The 23653-nt window shown below is 39.9% G+C and overlaps 3 protein-coding genes across 5 annotated transcripts; 2 read left to right on the top strand and 1 right to left on the bottom strand.

Moving 5' to 3' along the window:
* Positions 1–1843: 1843 nt before the first annotated feature.
* rnf34a (ring finger protein 34a) lies at positions 1844–9902 on the bottom strand. The gene is made up of 7 exons (XM_049579363.1): positions 9753–9902; positions 8945–9163; positions 7529–7915; positions 6855–6917; positions 5961–6162; positions 5644–5673; positions 1844–4710 (listed from the first exon to the last, which is right to left on the bottom strand). The coding sequence occupies exons 1-7, from the start codon at positions 9756–9758 to the stop codon at positions 4523–4525; spliced, it is 1095 nt and encodes a 364-aa protein (XP_049435320.1). The 5' UTR covers positions 9759–9902; the 3' UTR covers positions 1844–4522.
* Positions 9903–12071: 2169 nt separating this feature from the next.
* lg6h5orf34 (linkage group 6 C5orf34 homolog) lies at positions 12072–16781 on the top strand. The gene is made up of 11 exons (XM_049578890.1): positions 12072–12342; positions 12475–12564; positions 12653–13030; positions 13101–13363; positions 13459–13557; positions 15022–15142; positions 15264–15355; positions 15438–15507; positions 15599–15696; positions 15787–15833; positions 15980–16781. Exons 1-11 carry the CDS (start codon positions 12139–12141, stop codon positions 16159–16161), a joined length of 1644 nt encoding a protein of 547 aa, XP_049434847.1. The 5' UTR covers positions 12072–12138; the 3' UTR covers positions 16162–16781.
* Positions 16782–17156: 375 nt separating this feature from the next.
* Positions 17157–22024, top strand: LOC125890334 (FYN-binding protein 1-like). Of its 3 annotated transcripts, XM_049578914.1 has the most exons (14): positions 17157–17263; positions 17465–18128; positions 18259–18337; positions 18623–18696; positions 18791–18813; positions 18921–18949; positions 19046–19139; positions 19223–19312; positions 19462–19573; positions 19701–19824; positions 20037–20087; positions 20975–21009; positions 21092–21162; positions 21576–22024. In XM_049578914.1, the coding sequence occupies exons 2-13, from the start codon at positions 17492–17494 to the stop codon at positions 21121–21123; spliced, it is 1380 nt and encodes a 459-aa protein (XP_049434871.1). In that variant the 5' UTR covers positions 17157–17263; positions 17465–17491; the 3' UTR covers positions 21124–21162; positions 21576–22024. The 3 variants fall into 3 exon arrangements, with proteins under 3 accessions (XP_049434871.1, XP_049434869.1, XP_049434870.1); XM_049578912.1 differs by lacking the exons at positions 20975–21009; positions 21092–21162; positions 21576–22024 and having other exon boundaries at positions 20037–20816; XM_049578913.1 differs by lacking the exons at positions 20975–21009; positions 21092–21162; positions 21576–22024 and having other exon boundaries at positions 19701–20173.
* Positions 22025–23653: the final 1629 nt, after the last annotated feature.

The following is a 23653-nucleotide window of genomic DNA, read 5'->3' on the forward strand; positions in this document are numbered from 1 at the left end:
TTCAGTAGAACAGTGCACCACGCCATATATCAAACACTGCTCAGGAATGGTCCAAGGAACATTACAAAGAGTTCAGGCATCAACCTGACCTCCAAATTCCCCAAATCACAACCTGATCAAGGATTCATGGGACATGCCTGTGCCCCAACTCTTGGTCCATAGGACTCATAGGATCTGCCGCTCTGGTGCTAGACACCACAGGACACCGCCCAGAGGTCTTGTGTCAATGCCTCAACAGGTCAGAGCCAAGTGCAATGCAAGATGGCCCCACTGTGGATCTGGGGTGCCTCTGGGGTACCAGCTGGTCCCACAGATGCTTGATGATTGGGATCTGGGGAATGTGGAGGCCAGGTCAACGCCCTGAGCTCTTTGTCACCTTCCTCAGACTATTCCTGAACAGTTTGTATGGTGTTTGGTTGGGTGGAGTGAGTCAAGTGACCTCCACATGAATGCCAGGACCCAAGGTTTCCCTGCAGAACATTCCATTGTGGTGAAATCATCAATATTACTCACTTTACACAACAGGGGTTTCAGTGTTTTAGCTGATCAGTGTATATAGTGTGTGTGTACTGTGGATATCAGAGTGGTTTATAACCATGCCACTGACCTTGGCTTTAGGAATGGTAATGTCGACATGTCAGTCAGTCCACTCCTTTGCTCCAGGCTGAAATATCTGATAAAATATCATGACATTTTGTAGAGACATTTCTCCCTTGTAGAATAAATGCTACAGGTGAGCCTCTGACTTTTCCTCGAGCGCCACTGTGAGGTTGACATTTGTGGTTTTGATTGAAGTTTCTCTGCAACTACTGGATGGACTGCTGTGAAATTTGGTGCACAAATTCATGTCCCTCACTGGATCAACTGTAGGAACTGTAGTGATCCTTAACCCAAGACAGCGCCAACAGTACATTTGAGTCCCTGCAAAACTAGTGGCATTCTCATCAGCCTCAGATGTACTTTGTCTTTGAGGCTAATTAGCAAATGCTATAGCAACTTTTATAAAAAAAAAAAGCTTTCTGTCATGTTTGCTGAGACAGATTATCTGTGAAAAAAAAAACATGTTCCTCTGGCTCCTCCCAGTGCTGCTAAAGGGACTCTCAAGAATACACTACACCTGAACAAAACCAGTTCGAGCCAGGAGTCTTAAACACTGATAAACAACCACCAGCAATGAAAATACTGCTCATCCCTCAACTGCCAACAACAGCATCAGCAGCAAACACAAGTAAACCAAAGAAGACCAACACTGAAAAGCAAGATAAAAAGACAGTTAAACCGTGCCCGAGATAAATCAAGGGTAAACACAGAGCAGATTTTCCAAGGTAGAGCGAGCTACAGGACCTGAAATGACTTAAGACCAAAACTGAAGCCATGCACTTGACTTGGTGAGAACATGTGTGTTTTGTATGCAGTGGATTTGTGCAAGTGCCATTAGGAGAACTGGGAAGAGCCAGAGGAACCTTATTTTTTCATGGATTAACTGTCTCAGTTACTACTGTCAGGACACAGTGACAGTTTCAGGAAATACGACAAAGCATCGTCTTTTAAAGCCTAAAATAAAATAAAAACCTGCCCCAAAGAGTCTGATGTTAAATTTTTAAATTGTCCTAGTCCGAAACCCAAGGAATCACAATATCAAATGGAAACAGTGCAAGTCCTCACATTTGACAAGCTAAACCAGTAAATGTTTGGTGTCTCCGCTTTCAGAATGATTTAGCTAATCATCAAAATTGCTGATCAATTTGTTGATCAGTTAAGCATCTTTTTATCTCAGCACTAATTACTACTTTATCCAAGATAGCAGAGGGACACTGCTTGTGATGCACGAGTAACAAAAACAGACTTTAATTAAAATCTTTAATTACCAAAATAAAAAGTTCAACATTCCCAAATACAAAGACCAAACCTTGCACACAATTACACCCTCTCTAAAGGAAAAGTGCAACCTGCTCAGCTACTGTTCATGATTGTAGGGGACATCTTTACTGTAATAGCAGCAATGTTGACTTTGTGTGGGTACAGTTCAGAGCTGGAGACTTCGAAATGAGCAGGATTGGGGTGAGAGAAAATAAAACAGGGACGTTTTATAGGTGGAGAAGATGAGGGTAGCAATGTAACTGGTGTCATACAGGTTCTCGTCATGCTCTGGTTCAAGAGGGACAGATAGTTCAAGCAAACCTATGCAGATTAAACACACTTTTTAAAAACCACTTGACAGGAAAACAGAACTCTGTAATAATAACCTAACCCAATCCCAGGGAGATTTCAATAATCTGATATTACACAATTTAAATCAAATGGAAAAAATATAGATATATACATCTCATATGGATCATTATATGCAAATGTACATTAGCAAGTCATTATTTCTATATACTTTCTATACCACAGGTGTCAGTAAACTTGTAACTATGTCTTTGAATAGTTAGTTCAATACATTACTCCTACATAAGAAGAAAATCAACTGAAAAGCATTAAGACACTTCATTCCACTCCCAACAATATACGACAAAACAAAAATAAAACAAAAACAAAAACATTCAGAGTTTCACATCCACAGTTCAGCTGGAGAACGGGGAAGATGGTTGGATGAGTTAGCACCGGTTTTTGTCTTTTGTCTCCACTCAAGTGCAGAGACGGAGGTGACAGCGGATGTTAGCTATTGCTGTAATGACAGACTTTGTATGACTATTTCAATGTGTAATACATTACAATATGCGCTTCTATAACAAAACAAGTAAATATAATCAATAATGCATCAACTTCATCATCAATCACCAACATCAATCAGCAATATCCTCGAGTCACAGCGGCAGAGGACCTGCTCATTTGTAGACTGAGTAACACTGAGTTTCACTTGAAAAGAAAACACAAGATCAGTGATTTCTAAGTTAGTAACCTTCCAAATATCACCAGTCAAGCTTGAAGGGTAATTTTGGTGTTTTAAACCTGCACCCAATTTTCCCATTTTTTTGTTTTCAAGTGAGTAAAGGGAATAAAAGGGAATAATATTTCTTGAAATTCCCATAGTGTTCAGTCAGAGAACTGCAGCTGGCGGCCACGAAACAGACTGCAATGTGACCACTCGGGACAAATAAGCACCGTCAATTTGCATCCAGTAGAAGTGGTTACTTTTGCCACCGACAGGATCGGATTATTTTAGGTGTATGACATTATTATGGAAAGGTTACCTATAGAGATAGACCTTTTCGTTAAAGAACACGATCCTTTTTGTTTAACCAGAAACAGCCCTGCAATCGCAAAACCCACCGGACTCCATTTAATTTCACCATGTATAGAACCAGTATATTTTCACATCTAATTGGGTGAATTAACTGTTTGTTTCAAAAAAAAAAAAAAAGAATTGGTGATTGTTGGAAAAGTGAAGAGACGAACCGAGTTCTATTTGTTTCTATTTACTTTGAATGAGGTGGGTTTTACAATGATTAAATTGCTTCTTACTTAAATAAGAGTCTGGTGAGTTTGGTGATGGCGATTTTAGGGCTATTCCTGCTTAAACAAAAGGTCTAAAAGGTCTGTCTCTCTCAAGATGTTGTTGTAATGTTGTCAGACACTTAGAATAATAATCTGAGCCTGTCAGTGGCAAAATAAGCACTTTTAGTGGACATAAACTGAGGGCGCTAACATGCCCTGAGTGGTTATATTGCAGGCTGTTTCAGCGCTGTCAGTTGCTCAATACCACATCAATTTCAAAAATTGTTGTTCCCATTACTCACTTACACACAGAAACATGAGAAAATTGGGTCCAGGCTGAAAAATACCAAAGTTAACCTTTAAGTACTCAAGAATTAATTAGTACAAGTGCTACCTCAGCCACCGTTGTCACTGTTTGCAGTGGGTTGTGAGCAGTGGTGCATCAACACACAGTGTGAACAAAGTGCTTTCTGTTAAGACGTGCTGAGAAACCAACAGCCGCACACTGACCCACGCAGTCGGGAGGGGAAAAAATGGGTGAGAAGTATAAGGGCATGACCCATTATTTGGCACCTTGTTCACTCGCCCTCTTTCCTGTTGCGAGGTCCAGTGTGCGCCTATCCTTGGTGTTACTAAGATATGTAGTCAGTTGCAGCAGTTGTGAAGAGATGTGCTCTTAAGCTACAGTTCATAGGCAGATCTGAGGGTGATGAGTTGTGTTTAACAGGACTGCACGTGGCTGAGTGCCACACATTCTTTGCTTTGAAAAATTGTAAGAAAAGCAAAACAGACACTTAGGAATGAACACGGATTAGAGATATGTTTACTTGAGGAATGACTCAGGAGGGTACGATCCTACGCTCTGCCCACTGGTGAAACTGAAGTCAAATTCTTAAGAAAAACACGTTTCTCATAATATTTCAATGTGCAAATAATGTGAGAGTTTGGGGAATACAAACATGGAACATCCACAAAAAAAAGTCTTTTGGGGAATCGAGGGTTATGAGCTGCATGGTTGATTTAAGGTACAGTCTCAGTCTGAGCTGCTGCTCTGAAGCAGGTGCTGTGGTGTTGCAGGGGTGCATTAGGACTTGAATACATGCACGGCCCTCACGACGTACTGCCTGCAGATCGGGCACTCGTTCATCCTCTTCCCGCACTTGGTGCAGGTGACCATGTGACCGCACTCCAGGAGAACGCAGTCAATCATAGCATCCATGCAGATTCTGCAGAGGTTGTCGTCGTGGATCGTCAGCGGACCCTTCTCACCGTCTGACAGAGACACAGAGAGGTGACTGGAAATGTTAGGGAACTGCTTTAAACACAGCACAAAAAAACAGAGTAGTATCTCATGCACTGAGGAGGGACATGGGGCCAGCAACACGCTCAGCAGCTTAATAAAACACATCGTCTTATCAAGTGTGCCTTATCTCGGTAAGGTCATGCTCACAATCTCCTCAAAAATGTCAATGTCTGGTTATGGCTATGTGTCAGAGTGTTTCTATGACGACCGAACAGTCTTTATCACTGGAAGTGTGCTGGTAAGGGAGTGAATATACACAGCTGACATATTGGAGTACTCAGTATGATTTGCTTCACAGGTTGAAGCGCATGAATAGATGACAGAAAAAGATTGATCTCATGGTAGATCAGTGTTTCTGGAGCATGACAAAAAAACCTGAAATGTTTCAATTTTGGTTCTTAAAAAAATGCTTCATACATTTTCATCTTCAATAAAACAGCCAGAGACGGTCACAGTAAATGCCATTTGACATGAGGACCACATACAGGGATTTCACAAAGAGGAAAGCTGGATCACGAATGAGAATGGATTCACAATGAATACAGATGTGGTGGCAAACACTGTTCGTAGGATGGAGAGGCGAGTCACGGGTGGTGCATGTGACCACGGCAACAGTGGCGAAGAATCTATAAGCCTTACCTCCGATGGCACCGTTGCAGATAGGAGGGGGGAAGGCCACCACTTTAGTGGGGGAGGGGTAAAGCAAGCGAAAGACATAATATCGTGATTCTGAATGAGGAAACTCTCTCCTTGTATTCAGTGCAACCTAATGTAAATTATTACCTTAAGTACATCATATTGACAGAGGAAGCAGAGATATTAGGCTTTTATGGTTAAAAACAGGATGTGGTTTCCAATATTGACATGTAGGACAGTGTGCACACAGATGATTGACAGCTTACCTGTGGTTACAGTACTGCTCACATTTTCCACTGCAAGGAAAATAAAATCAAAATTACTATTGTAACTTGCAAGCAAGCTGTGTTCAAATACAGCCTATTCTCTGTCCAACAGATACATTCTATAGTTGGATTGCAACGGTGTGCGATTACATGGTACAATAACCGTCTTAGAAATAATCACACTTTCACGGTATCATATTATATGGTATTACACAATTATTATCAGTTATCAAACTGGTGCAACCCTATTCTTTAGTATATGTAATTAATTAGGGCATTTTTATAGCCAACATCGTTACAACAACATTAATACCCACATGATTTCCTGTTCTCCTCTGTCTCCCTGTACAGTCTGCTGACACGCTCCACCAGCTCCCACTTCTCACAGCACCCTGAATAGTTTACAAAGTTCCTGGCCAGGATCTCCTTCAGCTGCCTGACAGACAGGCCCTCGATGTCCCTCAAGCTGGAGATGTCCGAGAGAGACGCCCTGGCCCGACGTCGCGTCTGAGGACTGACCTAGGGACAAAATAAAACAAGACGTTGAGATTCCCATGACAAACTTGGCAGTTTAAATGACCTTAATATTTAATTACTCAGCTGCGTGCAGAACAGTGGAGTCTGGTAGCACGTGACACGCAGCGACAACAACTGTACTCAGGATCATTAAAAATGTAAGCAGTCGGTATAAAGGTTAGATTAAAATAAGTATGTCCCAGACTCCTCCATGTGTTGTGTTTCGTAAGAATGCACCACCCAAAACTTAATGCAATTAAAAATCTCTTTTTTTCATGATGCATCATAAAAGGAGCTTATTATTGCTTCTTTTGTGCAAAAAGCACTTTCTGACTTATATTTAAAAGTTTGAAGTATATTGACTACAGCAATCTGCAAGACACTACAATTTTTGCAGCAAGGGGAGAAGCTGTTTCAGAAAGCATGCTTGGTAAAACTCTCATGTAAATTGTGTTTTATTGTTTTTTTCATTCAGCCAAGAATTTTTAAGCATTAGCTCCTCATTGTCAACCCTTAAACTGCTTCCCTTGCACTGTAAAAGTTGCAGCAGAAAATTATATATAAAGCTGTGTCACCAATTATTTCTACTTATACTCCACTATCAATATTCAGCAACAGAAATGCATTCATCAACACTTCACATATGATATGTCATTTCATAATGACAGCAGGGAATTTGGTTAGTGACATATTACCTCAGGAGTGTGTTCACTGGGGTCCAGGTTTAAGAGAGACACAGATGTGGCATCGCCAATATCCTGCAACACAACAGCAGCAACACAAACATTAGTGTTCACTGCATGCAAGGAACAAGCCTGTTAACTTGGGATCAGGATTAGATACTCTTCAGACAGCCCATTGACACCTTGGGAACAACAATGTCTCGTACCTTCCATTCATAGCAAAGCTTATTGCTTCCTAAGCAGGCCAAGTACAAGTATTTATAGTGGATCCTGGCTGCTCGGAGCTTAGCTCCCTCTTCAGTGCCTGTTGATGGCCTCTCTGCTTTCTGAAATCCTGATCACTTTCTTTTTAACAGGCTTACAAATTGTAGTAAAGCCAGAATGAAAGGATGAACAATAAACCTCAGTTGGTTTCTATATTTGTCTTCAGTGGCATGCCAAGTGGTTCCTATAGACTCATAATTGACAGCTCAACAAACAGTCGGCCTAATGTGTTGACATGGTGTATTAGATCTGAACAAATAACCTACAGACCTGTGGAAAAACACTTGTGAGGACTCTTTAGAAGTGTAAGCTTTTAGGTTAATGATTTTACCTGCCAAAAGGTTTTAAGACTGAACACAGGCTTCTGTGCCTCAGCAAATAATAACAAGTGTATGGCTGATGTGTTTAAAGCATGTCCTGACCTGGTTGGTATCAGAGCTATCACTCCTGCTGAGCTGCTCCTCCTGAGAGGCGACAAAAGCAGACAGCTCTGAGGCTGATTGTGTGGTGGAAGGGGTCGGCGTATACAGGGAACGCGAGTGGAGGCTGCCCGTGTCATGGTCATCCTCTTCCTCAATGCCTTGGTGACACAGCACCAAGTCCACCAGATCTTCTTTTTCCCTGCAGGTATCGGTGGGGATGTTACGGAGCAACAAGTACTGACGCAGGTCCCTGACTCGTAGGCGCATGAGCCGTGGCCGCTGAAAAGCTGTTGCTTTCAGCAAATGACATGTGGCACAAATGCGCAGATTCTCCTGAAGCACGGAGCACAACGAGCAGAAGCTCTTCTTGCAGTCGCAGCAAATATACTGCAGAAACAGAGAGTGAAAAGAAAACAACATGATGGAAATGAGGCAATTTGGGAATTGGGGCCTCTTCTACCATGTGTTACTGCCAAAACTCCCTCATAAAAGAACACCGCAATTGTCATAAAAATGTGGCCAAATGTTTCTATTTAACCCTTATTTAAATTTTTTATCATTAAATTGTAAAATGACATAAAAACAAGAAGAAAACATGGAGAGACAACATTTAACAAATTACTGGAAAGCGTATCAATGCCAGCAGAACTTTCCTGCATTTTTCAATCACTCACATCTGCTCTGCCTCTCCAGGCGAGGAGTCAGGAGGCAGCTCATTTCTTTTAAGTGACAAACATCAAACAGTAATAAATGCAAGACATGGGATTAGACTGGCACGGTGAGTGAGTGAAGCACAGGGTTCAGACAGAATGAGACCCAGAGCCATACATGAACATGAGCACACAGTGAAGGTATTACAGAGCAAGTATGGTGTCCATCTGTCTCTGCAATCAGCTAGAACGGCACAGCGTTTTCATTAGAAATGAGTGGCCTCTGGGTGTAAATTAAATTAACTTTAGCTTTTTTGTTTCCACACACCAAAATATTGTTTCAGCTCTGCAGAACACAGTGGTCAGTTGTGCTCTGCTTTACACATGTGCTTTACCATCTGAGCATTTCCTTCGCATCAATGACTGAAAATTTCAGAATATTTTTAAACTAATCATTAGGATTTTATGCTTATCTGGGCTTAATTAATTTGGCTTTTAATTTGAGATTCACTGGCTGGACAAGATTAAAAATATGATCAGCTATTACAAATGTAGACTAGAAAATGAGAGTAAAAACATGCGCTCTATCGACACGCCAAAAACAACTCAGTCTTCCACAGCCAAGTACAGCAAGTAATTAGTACCTCTGTCTAAAATATTCATCCAATATCCCCCACTGCTTCTACACATGCACCTTAATCTTCTCATTAAATCAGCAAACCAATTAACATGCACTGGCATCAAACATACACATCCAGACACCTACCTTCCTCCTGAAGACTGAGAAGGCCTGACCACAGGCCTTGCATACAAGACTGGGACTCCCTGAGCTGGTGGGCGGGTATGTGGAGTATCCCGCACTGGGGGCAAATCTGAAGGGTCCAGCACCGGCTCCAAACCCTGGCTGCTGGCCTCTGACGGCCCCAGTACCCATGACTTCATTCAGCAGACCACAGCATGAAGCCCACATGGACGAGGCCCCTGCCTGACAACGTGAATGCACCTATTATTTCCCATCTTCACACTGATCTCATTGATGGATACTGGCAGTATCTTTAACATACATGCATCTCTAACAGCATCATTCATGCACATGATTAACACAGAGACAAGTCATATTATTATATGTACAGGGGCCACACATGGGTGTCTATTATAGATAACATATCAATAAACCATAAACCATAAACAGCAAAACAAACCGTGCAGACGGAGAGCAAACACCTTCTGTCAAAACACAACACAGACAATGAAGCTAGCTACATTGTTAAAATATGTTGATAACCAGCTGACATTATGTTGCAAGAAAGCAGAACAATAACTACACGTCTATGTATTTAAAAAAGAAAATACCAGTATCATTGAATGCTTAACATTACAGTTAACTCGACATTTAATGACAGCTGTCTGTCCAACCTTCGTGACAATTAGCTAGCACAGGCTAGGTACCATAACGTCAGCTCAGCCTGTACAGCGACATGAAGCATTTCATTAGCTAACATTAGCTAGCTGCTGCTAGCGGTAGTCTAACCAGAGGTAAAAATGAAACAGAGGCTTAGTAAAGACAACCACACCTTCATTGCAGCTCCGGCGTGTCTACTGCGAAGGATGAGACTGACGGTATAAACATTGCAATGTGGAGCATCACTTCTTTAATTGCCTGAATGCGTCTTGGTGTGATGAGAGTTACGGTCGAGACTCGAGCGCTGCTGCTGCTGCTTCTTCTTTCTGGAGCTGCTGCAGCCTGCACACAGCCTCGTTGTTTTGCTGCCCCCTAGTGTTCATGTATAGAACTGGAGTGTAATGCACTACCCAGTCTGAATCTACCAAGACCCTGAGGTTATGTCCTCATCCCTTGTTGTTTTGTGGAGGATAATTCAGACCAGGAAGGATTAAAATATTACAATTATAAACCTCGATTCAAGTATTTGTTGACTCAGTATAGGCCTTAACAATCTTACATTTTGCAGCTACACCCTTCACCTGATTTCTCACCCTTCCATGTTACTACATCTTTAAACCTAACTCCTACTTTCTGGGAGTGATACTGAATCACAAAATCAGCTGGAAACCTCAAATAAGTCACTCTCAATCAAAGCTGGGAGGGAGCACTGCAGTTATGGGAAAATCAAGACACACACTGGTCCATGAATCACTATATATCATCTACTGCTCACTCATTTTACTACATTGTAATTACTGTGTGAAGGCCTGGGGTAACATCCATGAAAGCAATTTATATACATTACACATATTTAAAAAAAAAAAAAAAAAAGCCACCAGGATTGTGCATAATGTAGGATATAGAGAACACAGTTTTAAAGTCACATGCACTGAAATTCTGGGACTTGATTAAATTTAAAACAGTACAAATAATGTACAAAGCAAGGAATAATCTATTTTCGGGAAATATTAAAAAAAAAGTGTGACAGGGATGGAGGATATAATTTAAGAGGAAAATTAACTCTATAAAGCATTGTGTTCAACCTTGAAAGGATGTGTATTTCAGTGTGTGGGGTGGATTTATGGAATGGGTTAAATGTGGAGTTAAAGGGAAACACAACTATAGAGTACATTAAGAAAGTAAGAGTCATTACACGGCTCTTCTGACAAACTTATGAGAATTTGGAATCCACTCTTGGAATATACAAAAGACTCTATACCCCCAGTTTCTTGATTTATTTTATTTTATTTTATTTTATTTCATTTTTTACATCTTGTTGCCAATCACAATAGGATGGACCCTGATTAAGCCTTCATCTTCTAGAATTGCCTGTTCTTTTGCAGGGTTTGTGCATATCTAGTTATCTGTATATATATATATATATATATATATATATATATATGTAGGTACTTGTGCATATGTATACCCTTTTTCTTATTTATTTTCCTTTTATAATGCTGTAGGCCTATAGCAGTTTATATGTTGTTTAAAAAAAATATATATATGTTTAAAAAAAATATGTACAGAGAGAATATTTAGGAGATATACAGACAAAGAGGGTTGATGCTGATGGGTTGATTTATTTATTTATTTATTTATTTATCTGGGCTTAGTTGAGATGGGGTTTGTAAATTTAATATCTAAGACTGTTGTTTATTTATCTATCTTAATGGTTGTAAATACGTTTTGGATAGTTGTTGACATGTTCCTTTTAAATTAGACGAGACTACTGAGAAGGGGGTAGGATTATATAAGTGTACTTTTCTTCTTACTCCTTTTTGAGCATGTCTGTTGATGTTTTGTTGATTTGTTTTTATTTTTCAAAGTAAAGTCATTCATTCATTCAAATCCAGAAACTCAAAAGGCAGGCTTTTGAACAAGGGCTCACTCTGTATTTTTTTTTTAATTAATTAGCTACCACAATTCTAAATTTTGTTGCAAAAAAATATGAAATCCAATTTATCTGCAAATGTCACAGCTCTATCTAATGCTTGAATTCTGCTGGCTAAAATGTGGCAGTGGCAGAGTTTATGTTAGCCTGTATGGATTTACAGGATGGGTCGACATACAACTACAGGCTCTTACATTAACTACTTTAATGTGACAAGGCTGCTGGACAAAGTACATCTGTTTAAATTTAGGGGCTGAAGTCATAATTTGCCAGTTGCCAAAGTCTAGATATGAAACTTGTTTTGTTTAAATGACTTTAAATGATCAAGGTGGTAAGCCTGTAATTGTTTTTGTGTTGAGCTTGATTTGTTTTATCATAAAAGGACACACGTCGCGCTTGGCAGTACAGTTATAGGCGCATATGTCATTAAAAAATGTTGACAGCTAGCACTTCCGGGCATAGACATATATACATATGTCTATGACTTCCGGGCTGCTCGCTCCCTCTCCTTGAGCGCGCCAATAACAAACGTCTCCACCTGATGACGTTGCCGACGCGTCACCGTGTTTTGAGTTTCAGCGCGTCTACAACAGAAGAAGAGTTGAGTCTCGTTTACAGTTTAAGTATGGAAACTAGCGCTAATGTGAGTCTTATGATCATGTATGAGGATGAGTCGGTGGATGTTCATTACGGAAACGGAGCCCAGTTACAGCTGTCACCGTGTGGCTGTGAATTCATGCTGGTACAACCCTCAGACCCCTCCGGACATCCTCTGCAGCCCACTGAGAGAGTCCGACAGAGGACAAGGTTCACCATCAGCACTTACAAGGTGAAAACATCAAGTGTCAGCCTTTCTTTACAGCTGTAGGCTGTTGTTCGCTAGGATAAATGTACACAGCTTGGTGGTCTTCTGCATTGCACATAGGCTCGCTGTACTCTAAGTTATGATGTCATTTTACAGGAGTTCATGGTAGCTGCATTGGCATTTAGGAATAAATATGCAGGTCGACCATATCTGCCAGAGGAGCTCATTCCTGCTGACCGCAAGAAGGTACCAAGAGCTATGTCCTCACCGCCTATTAGTCCCTCACATTATGTTCACTCAGTGATATCTGTATGTGTTGCATTTCCTCCTGCAGCCTTTTTTCAGCATCAGCTCAGACGTGCAGTGGCCTGAGTGGTCCTCTTGTGATGCTGAGCTTGGACCTGGAGGCCAGACCATCATCAGGTCGGAGAGAGGAGAAGCTACGTTGATGCTGTCGCCTTCAGGTGAAGAATTCTCTGTGGAGTTCACATGCAGCCTCAGTCAGACTCAAAATCAGCGCAGCAGCTTGCAGGGTTTGAGCAGAGACGCGGACATTAGTCCACGCAGTCAACAGCAGCTTGTGAGTGATGTGACCTGTCAGACCACCAGTGATGAGACCAAAGAGGTTCACCAGGGAAGAGGAAGCAGAAGGAGTGAGTCTATCAGATCAAGGTCCTGTTCTCCTCGGATTATCAGCACTACTCAGCCAAAGGTAACGCTTCCTTTTAATATTTCTCTTAGTATATATTAGCTTTGATTAAATATCTTACTTTGCTTCTCAGCCTGAGGAATCCAATCAATCCACCACAGTGGTCCAACATCACTCCTGCTGTGCCGTTGACCCCATCTGGTCCTACCCTCTCTCCTTGGCTCGCCATCTCTGGACAGCTCGTCTCTCTAAACCTAAAGATGTCAGACCAGAAGGAGAAAGCGACCTCACCCAGGAACAAGGGAGAACAAACATGTCAGACATCTCCACTGCAGAAAGACAGTCTCACCTTCCTCGGTCGTTGCCTCTCACATGTGCATCACCACACTGGCACAGGTTGAATGATCAGTTGACTTGTGTGGGAAAAAAAAAACAAAACATGTGGATTGTATTTAACAACCGGCTGAAGTGTCCTTACCTGTGTATTTAAGGTGGAAGGTGAAAGACCCCCTGTCCAAGAGAGAACATTCAGAACAAGATCTTCCAACAGAGCTGGTGAAAGTGATGTGGTGTCAAGGAGTCACCTACAGGTAGGTACATGGGTTTTCAGGGTTAACAGGGACCTTAAAGATCTTTGACATTTTGTGTGTGAGAATATGAATTCAGGAGCCATATTCACAAGCATGGAATTTCACAATCTTATTTTCCAGGCCTGGAAAAGTCATGACATTAATAAAAATCATTGAAAGTTTTGGAAAACTCATGGAATTTTGTTTGTAATGAAATTATGCCTGAACTTAGGGCTGCACGATATATTGTTTCAGCATTGACATTACCATGCGCAATAGTCGCATCAAAAGATGCGCAATGTCAAGCAAAGCAAATGACCTCAACAACTTATCTGATGCTTGATAATAATGGAAAACTTTCACAGTTCTCATTCTCCATGAATTACACCGGCAAAGCTCTCTGCTTTTAGACGTGACGTGCATATGTGACACAGTGTAGTGTTCGCAATGGGAAATGAGAACACTACACTATGTCACATATGCACGTACGTCTAAAAGCAGAGACGTCACGTCACGTCACGTCACGTCTCTGCTTTTAGATGTGACGTGCATATGTGACACAGTGTAGTGTTACATATGCACGTCACGTCTAAAAGCACGTCACGTCTAAAAGCAGAGACGTCGCGTCACGTCACGTCTCTGCTTTTAGACGTGACGTGCATATGTGACACAGTGTAGTGTTCTCAATGGGAAATGAGACTTTCCTGTGTATGTATGTATGTGTGTCCTCTGGCTGCCCATAACTTATAGGCTCGCAAAAGGACAACCAATCATATTTTTTACCGTAACCGTAACCAGGCTGACAAGTGCATGCTTTTCCAAAATGATAATTTTATCATTGATCTTTGAAAAGTCATTGAAAGCTTTTGAAACTTAGTCCATGAAAATGTGTGGGAACCCTGGTCCTAGCTTAGGAGTGATATAGAAAAATTCTCAGAGCAGCTCTGAGTAAGGAGAAGACAGAAACCTTCACTGTAGTGAGCAGGTGTGGCTTACAACTTTGCCAGGTATGACACATTGTTTCAAAAGATGTAATTGGTTGTCCCTTTGTGAGCCTGTAAGTTTTGGACAGCCAGAGGAAATGTGATGAACACACACAATAAGAGAAAGCACTGTAATTGTTAGTGTGATCTGATGGAAGAGACAGACTCAAGTCATTACTGCTGCATTGTTGCATTTCTCTAGCTGCCAAATATCTTAGTGTTGTGATCACTTTCATTTCTGGCACGTCTCTGATGGGATTGACCACACACATTATCCCTGCACCATCTACACTGTAGCGTTTCATTTACTCACTGTTGTTCAGTGTTTGGAGAATATTTCTTCTATCTCTTTGTCTTTCCAAAATCTTCTCTTCTTAAGAAAGTAGTAAGCTTCTTTCTCTCTACATCTATCTTTACCAGGGGTACATGAATACACCTAAACATGTAAGGGACACATGATATATTCAGCTACATTGTGCCTACCTTTATGTCCCCTGAGTAGGATACTGAGCGGGGTGGTCTCAGTCATAGAGGTTTCCCCGGGAGATGGATCAGTCATTCGGTCTAATGGTGTCCTTAACACTTATTATACCCATCACAAACCTGAGCTGCTGTCAGGGCAGGTAAATATTAGTCTCTCATCATATAACTATAATAAAGTCTAATGTACTATATTTAAAATAGTATCTGTTTTTTTATTTTGAGCTACAATACAAAGCCTTGGTCATTGTGGTTGTCTCACAGGTGAAGGAGGTAACATACCATCTGAACAACCTTCCACCTGACGTACCTGGACAGCTGTACTCTGTGTGCTCTGTTGTGAGTCGTGCAAGCAGGTGAGCCACTACTTTGTCCCAGTCTGATGAATTTAACAACTTTATTGCATCAGTCCCTGACCATCACGCCGCTGTGTTACAGGATCCTCACTTGCCACAATGAGGCCAAGGAATCGCTGAAGCTTCCTGCCACACCCAGCTGCTTGAATGAGGTCAAAGAAGAAGTAGTCACTGCTGATATTATTATAACTGAGTATTTGCACAGTGTTCAAGCTACTGAATTTATTGAAATGTTGTTTCCAGGGAGGACATGTTTCTAAACTGGCGAGGCATGAAGAAAATCTGTTCGATCTTGTATCTGTTGAGCAGCATGTGAACGTCACACAGACAGTAGAAAGTCGGTGAGTTATATTTTTCCGACCACTCCTTTGGTATTTTATTTTTAAATGTTATATTTTAATGTAATTTATGTTACTTTGCATTTAATTTAGGTCAGAGCTTGTTGCTGCAGAGCTGGAGAAGATAAAAAGATTCAACTGTATCCTTTGCACTGAAGGGCTGTGCACATCATACATTGCAAATGACCCATTCTCATATCAGCTGGTATGCTAGTTACATGTACTCTCAATGCGCATAGAAATCAATGAGGAAGATCGTACATGCTCTTTAACATCCTGTGCCCAGTTCTGCTGGAGAACAACCACCTGCTAAGAAGTGAAAAAGGATGTGTGAAACTGGAAGGTAGCTCTGCAGAAGAGGTGACTCATGAACCAGTGAACGAGAACTGCATCGCTGAGGCTCTTCAGAAAACATCCAAAGCCATTCAGGACATCGATGCTCTCATATCCGCAGCCACGCTGACTTGAAAGAGTCCTGCTAAAGAGAAAAGTTTAAGAAGAATCTTGGAAGAATCACCAATATAAGAGATGCGTGTCGAGACTGAAATAAAGATCATTAATGTATGTTGATACTGGAACATCGCTTTTTGCTTTTTGCAATTGCTGGAGGTTGTACTCAACTACACAGTCAAACTCTGGCACAACTCCAATAGCATTCATACAGAAAGTGTTTTCCCAGTTGCTAATTACCATGTATTTGTCACCACACAGTCCCTTCCTGTCAGGGTCAGAGATAAGAACTTGCAGTGGTGCAAAATAGCTTTAACACCTTGATGTTTCCTCCCTACACCCATGACAGATTGTGGTTATAAGTTTTAAAAAGTGTCAGTATGATATGCACTATTTAAGTGTTGATGTAGGTCACTACTCAAACAAGCTGTGGTCGTGTGTCGGACCATATGCCCCAGCTGCAATAGTATAATTTAGGGCAGTGCTGACAGCCCAAAAAAGGCTACAATCAATTGTTTCTCTAAAATGTTTTTATTAAATGATTAAAAAAGGATAGAAAAGACAACAATAAAAATAATACAAATATACTCAACATGCCAAATTGTCTTTTTATTCATGTTTGCATTCTTCCTCTTCCAGCCCCCAAAGCTATATGGAGTCAGTAGTGGTGTCTTTTTTTATCTGCATTTTGTGTTGTAACCAAGGGACACAGGGTTTTCATAGACTAGTGTATCATTTTATGTAGCTGTTACATGACTTTTATTCTCTATATTTGAATCCCACTGTGTCTTTCTGAGTGGTTGTTTTTCTTGATGAATGTCAAACATTTGTATATTTTTAAGATGCATGAACAAACATCACCAGCAGCTGACAAAAGTTTGTCTTAATAAACTACTGAATCATTCAAGTTTCATTTCTAATCAGCTGATGTGTTAGGGGGTTTTACAGTCATCTTTTTACAATTATAAAAGCACACAGCAGTGGCCTTTTCTCACCCAGTCAAGAGTCAAATACTTCCTTTATAGGTGGAGCATTTTGTTGGAGAACAGCTATATCACACAGCCTCTGGCCACACAGATCTACACAGAACTCCATACCAGAATCAAAGATCGAGTGAGTGGTAAGAGAAGATTTTTAAAGCAATGTTTTTATTGAAATTCCCATAGTTCTCTCATCTTTTAGCTTCCTGAAACTGTAATCTGTAATCTGTAACCTCTCTTTTGTTTTGTTTTTCTGTCTATAATATGTGGCAAAATATAAAATGAAGACAAGCACAAAGTTTTTCTAGACTAGACAGTATTTTTTTTTCTTCCCTGTATAGGAAAGGCAGTCATACATCTGAGGATTGATGGCTCAGTTCAACACAAGTAGCGGCTCTGTGCCAGATGCTTCCTATAAATATTCACTCCGACAAAAGCAGTGCGCTTTATCCTGTGTTGCAGAAAAAATAGCTGCCTTCGAGGGGAATCTATCAGGTGTTTTCAACACAACCAGCAGCACACATGCGCACATGCGCACACATGTAGGTATGAAATCTGCAGTGAAAACAAATACTGATATTTCCCACAAGAACAGTGTCACTCTTGCTTCCACCATGGCAAGGCCAATTTATTGCAACAGAAAGGAGATTACAGTAATGCTGAAACCAGAGACCCGGGAATCAGATGTGCCATCCTTCCCCAAAGTGCGCCAGAGCACCAAACAGTCACTGGCACAGCAAGACATGCTTACCAAAGAGCAACGTTTGATTAAGGGCAATGTTAGGGTGGAATACACCATCAGCTCTAAACTCCCCAAACTTTATGAAATGCAGAAACCTAACTACATAAGTACACGGGGACCCCGAAATAAACTCCAAATAGGCAGCGTTGACCCCTCTGTTACTAAGACTGTGCTTGTTCTGGGAAGCCCTCCGACGAAGCCTAAAAGGCCTCCAAGTGTTGACATTCATCGATTCAGAAGGAATCTTAAATGTTTAAATAAAGGTAAGAAACTGTTTTAAATGCTGCATCACTGCCACATATGATTATTGCTTCTTCAACCACTGTAATGTTAACAAATGTTGTAGCAGAGTGTTCAGTAATAGAGAGTTGAATTAAGATTTTTGTGTGACAGGACCGGGGATGAAGATGCCACCTTCTGCTGTTCCCTCACATCTGCATCCATCTCCATCATTCAATCATGCAGCTGCTTTGTAAGTCTCCATATTGTGGAGGTGCTGTGTTGTAGCAAATCATAACGCAGGCAGTTTACTGTTAACATTGCCTTTGGATAGCGGCTTAATCAAACTGTGGATTTCGGCTTCACAGTTGCAGCACTTTGCCTGCTGCTTCTCACAGGAAGCTGTTTGTCAGATCCTCACTAATCTCAAAAATGCCGTTGAAGAAATTTCATTATGCACAGTTGCAAAGATAAAGTCTGTTCCAGTCTGTCCATAAAATGTTTGAGTTGACAAAATCTCTCTCTGACCATAATTAAGGAGTCAACAGTTGGACATGGATGAGAGCTATGAAAATGTTGGCATCAAGAAGCCTCCGCCACTCCCCCTTCAAGGTCATGCCTTATTTTATGTCATAATTTTACTAAATAAATCTGCCATTGTATGAGTCAGTCAGGTGGTCAATGTCTTGTTGCTTTGTCTTCACAGAACATCCTTCAAAGAGGACAGAGGTAATCCATTCATCCTATTTGACTGCCATTGAAACTAAAGGTTTTTAATGCAATGAGGGAACAGTGTTTATGCTGATTGTTGGTTTTCATCAGTTTGATCTGTTCAGTCTCCACAGGTAGATTTGAGTGATGGCAGGTAAGAAAAACTTGATGATAAATGGTAAGAATCAGGCAGCAATAAGGCAATATTGTGTTATGCATATACAGTATATCATGTCTTATCTTTCCAAAGGATGGAACAAGCAGAGAAATCTAAAAAACACCAAAAAAGTAAACATGGAAAAGATGACGCAAACCACGGCAAAGTCACAAAGAAGAAAGAGGCAGTAAGTGCTTTCAATAAATGTGTGTATTGAATAAAGTTTATGCTCAAAAACTGTTTTGATGCAATGATAACTATGGTAATCAGGAGCCAAAAGGAACCATCAACCCAAAAGAAATAAAACATCATGAAAGAAAGGCTAAGAAAGAGAAGAAAGAGAAGAAAAAGAAGTTCAAGGTAAGAGTGCAAAGCCCACACTCTGGATTTACCCTTTTTATTTTAATTTAATATACCAACACATTTAGAAACACTACCACTGTGAAACTGATAATTTCCTACATTGTGCAGATCGAGTAAATAACTGACATCGCCTTATCCTCAACTAGATCAAAGGACCTATTCACACAGTCAAGAAGGGGAAGGCACTCGATTGTAAAGGAGCAAAATCAGACTTGTCTCTGAATCAAGCAGAAATCACTGAAGTGGTCCAAAATACAGGTAAACCAGAGGGACAACTGTGCTCACTATCAACAACATGTAGAAGAGAAAGAAGAAAAGAGAGTGACAGGCATGTAGGCGGGCCTACACCATACAATCAGTGATCTATATGTTGATATTCTTTCAGATGTCTCTGTGATGACTGAGGCTGTCACTACAGGCCTGGATGATTTAAACGTGAATGAGGAGACTCGGATGTACTGGTCTGAAGCAGACGTTTATGATGACATTGGGGCGCTAGATGTGTGTCGGTACAAAATGCCCCTGAAATACTGTTTAAACATCTTCAATGGCAAAAATCAGTCACACATAGTATCTCTTGCTGACTTTACTGATTCTCTCCTTTTTAGTTGGTTCAGCACACAAATGCGTAGGCTGTTTGCATTGCTTTGAAGTCATTTGTTAAAATATGACAGTATGATAATCTCTACACAGCCATATTTTTTCTCCTGTTATGTTTTAGAGCAGTTGGAGAGAATGATCTTTATGTCGCTATGGATTATCAAGACACAAGGTTGTACTGGTTTTGTATTTGTTTTCAATGGGTGGGTCAGACTTGGATATTCATAAATGTAGAAATCTCAGTTGGTGCTATGAGATCTGTGTTTAACCAAAAAATTAAGATATTTTCTTTAAAGGAATGACGTATTGGGTCAAATTAAAGGTGTAGTGTGTAGGATTTAGTGGCATCTAGCACTGAGGTTGCAGAACCAAACCTTCTCCTCTGTGCCAAGAGTGTAGGAGAACTATGGTGGCTGACGTGAAAACGGGAATCACCCTGTCTAGAGCCAGAGTTTGGTTTTGTCCATTCTTTGCTACTGTAGAACAACATGGCGTTCGCTGTGGAAGAGGATGTATGTAGAAAGATATGCACGATATGCTCATTCTAAGGTAACCAAAACACGGGGATTCTCATTTTCAGGTGATTATACACTTAAAAAGCATAAATAGGAATATTATGTAGCCTACAGTTTCTGCCAATTAATGCCCATAATGCTACACACTGGATCTTTAATAAATGCACAGGAAAAACAACAATTTACACCCTTAATACTTTTAACAGTGCAAGTATCACTATTTCAAATAGAGAAGTCCTTTTCCAGTCCACTTCCACTGTTTGACAGTGTAGATTGTTGTGTATAGACGACACCTAGTGGTTAACATGATTATCACCACCATCATAAACTGCTGCCATGGTCAGCTGCCATGCTGAAACCTTGAAAAAAAAATCAGTGTAAAGTAATTCAACACAGTAACTATCTTTATAATCTACTAATGAATGTATCAATGATATCAATGATCCATTAACTTCATTAAAAATAAATTAAATACACAACATATAGGTCTGCTTTAACCACACCTCACTGCATCTTCATAATGCTTTCTCTCTTTCCCCACCAGACTTTCTTCTCTGCCACAACCACCCATAGATGAATGTAAATATGTCCACATTTCCTCTAATATTTTGGCACTCCGGAGGTCATGACAATATAACATGAGTTGTTTTTGTGCCCACAGGTGATGTTTATGATGTCGTTGATTGTGGATGATTATTTTGAGGAAGCTGATTATGATGGCACCATAGACAGGTATGTCCTGGTATCTCTAATAACAGACCAGCAGACTGCGGTGGAAAATTACATTTATTGTCAAGTCTTGAGGGAGGAGTGTCCTACTTCTGATTTAACAACATCTTATATGACAGCTGTAGTTACTGGTTACTCTGCATATATTGATTTTACATGGAGGAAAAAACATAAGCTACTAATAAAACATGATTTACTTGTTTCATTTAAATCCATTCAACTGATCATAATTCTGCATATAACTTTGAATGCAGGACTTGTGCTAGTGTGATAGTGTATATTTTACATTGTGGTATTTCTACTCTTACTTACGGATCTGAGTTTGTCTTCTACCACCACAGAACATATACTGTGAATAAATCTAATTAATTTAAATGTTTTTTTTTTGTTTGTTTGTTTGTTTGTGGGGTTTTTAGGTCTACAGACTGTGTCTATGAAATCGACTAATCTGCAATAATGACTGTGACCATGTGAAGGACACAGACCAGAGCCCTGTATCATGTTAGTGCCATACATTGATATGCAGTGTTTGTACTTTGTTGATGAATCCATTATCTGTATCAGTCATTTACTATTTTAATTATTGTGTACATTGTGACATTGGTGAATATAATGCTGCAACCTACTGTATCTAAGACTATGTGTTATTACATTTAGTAGTGCTGAGCTTCTGAACAGTCACCATTACAATGGTGACATGCTCTTAGAGATATGGATAAGTCACTGGTTGGTAGATTATTTGGTTCAGGAAAACGTGTAAATATCTGCATTTATTTAGTAACTTGTCTGCACATTTAATAGACTGAGTCATCCACAATACCTTGTGAATGGTTTGTTGATGTATACATTTACTGTTCGAATTAAATACAAATTGATGACTGGGTTTTGTGAAGTTATTTTGGGAAACTATCTTGACCTCTATTTTAAATGACAATGTTTATTTTTTTTTCTATAATCTTTATTTTGAACTTTTAACATACATTGTGAGCAGACACAGAACATGAACAGCATTATACACATACGAATGAAGCACTGAGAAAACAAAACTAAAAACAGTTCCAAACAGAAAAAGACAGCAACGTGAAACAAATCTAACATAAGTAGTAATTAGGACGCGAGTGACTTGTGACAAGAGGTTCACTTTAAGATTTTAAAGGGAGTACATATTGTTTTGATAGCTTTTTTGTTATATGAGAAAGCACTTGTTTACTAGTGTTGCAATTTTTTCAGAAATATGAAGTTGGTTTTTTTTTGTGGTGTGAATGTGAACTTCAGCAAGATTTAATATTGGGTTACCACAAAACTTCAATCAAAAGCCTAGTCCAAATCAAACACCCAGTCCCTTTTACTAGCCCAGTGTAGCTACACATTTTGACAAATAAAGGCCCGTCTCAGTTAGACGCCTGGTCTGGTTGCCAAGCATTTTATATTTTAATGTAAGTTCTTTGAATGTACAAAACCAAGTAGTTGGCTACTTCAATTATTTGTCCATTCCTTGATTACCCTGTAAGTTATTCAAATTCCTTTAGTCTGTAAGGGTCCTTAAAGAATCAGATGGGTTTTTCATAAAAAATTAATCCAAGTTGTGAGTATTGTTATAACAGGATAAAGTGGTGTTGTGTCACTATGCCGGGTGCCATTATCCTCCAGTGTTGTAACTCTCTCTCTCTGATGTGTTGTCTGTCAGACCTTGACAAATGAATGATTCATAGCTGATATATCAAATGAAGCCTAATTTTTATATAATTAATATTCATATTGGTTTAAATAAACAATTTGATTGTATTTCCTGATCTTTGCTGAGCAACAGTAATGTGTGAAAGTAATTATAGGCCTGTACCATATAGACGCCTGTCCCAAATATAGGCCCTTTGATTTCAGTGATTTTAGCAAATAACAGTCCAGGCTATTAATTGTAATTTTCTGGTAATAAGGAAAAAATACATTAATTTATTTGTCAGCGTAATCGTAGCACCCAAATATAATATTTCTATAATAAGCAGTAAAATCTGGGATAATGTCAGCTATTAGTTTGGTAATATCTTTCCATGGCACATACTGAAAATTACAAACATGCATTTCACAAAAAGAGCAATTTAAGCTCCTACAGTTATGTCACTCTTTCTGTTATCCAGTTCCACTGGATAGAATCTGGATCAATTTAAATACAGCATATATTTCCTTGTTTGTCTGAAGAAACTTTTGTGGTATAAGGTCAAAACTTTCTTACAGTCAATATCACCAACAAAATTACTCCAATAAAATGTTGCAGCAGGAAAAGAAACCATGTCGTCCTGAAACATAGCCCTAATTCTAAAGTTCCTACATTCCTAAAGGGAGAGCAAATCAAGCAGTGACACTGTGAAAGGCTAAGAGACTATTCTTTACTTATCAGAGGAGGGGTGTGTCTGGGGTGTGACTTCGTCTTCTTCTTCTTCTTCTTCTTCTTCTTCTTCTTTTTAAACCTCCCCAAAGTTACAAATATTTTTCCTTG

The sequence above is a fragment of the Epinephelus fuscoguttatus genome, linkage group LG6, assembly GCF_011397635.1.
Source record: "Epinephelus fuscoguttatus linkage group LG6, E.fuscoguttatus.final_Chr_v1".
Lineage (NCBI taxonomy): Eukaryota > Metazoa > Chordata > Actinopteri > Perciformes > Serranidae > Epinephelus > Epinephelus fuscoguttatus.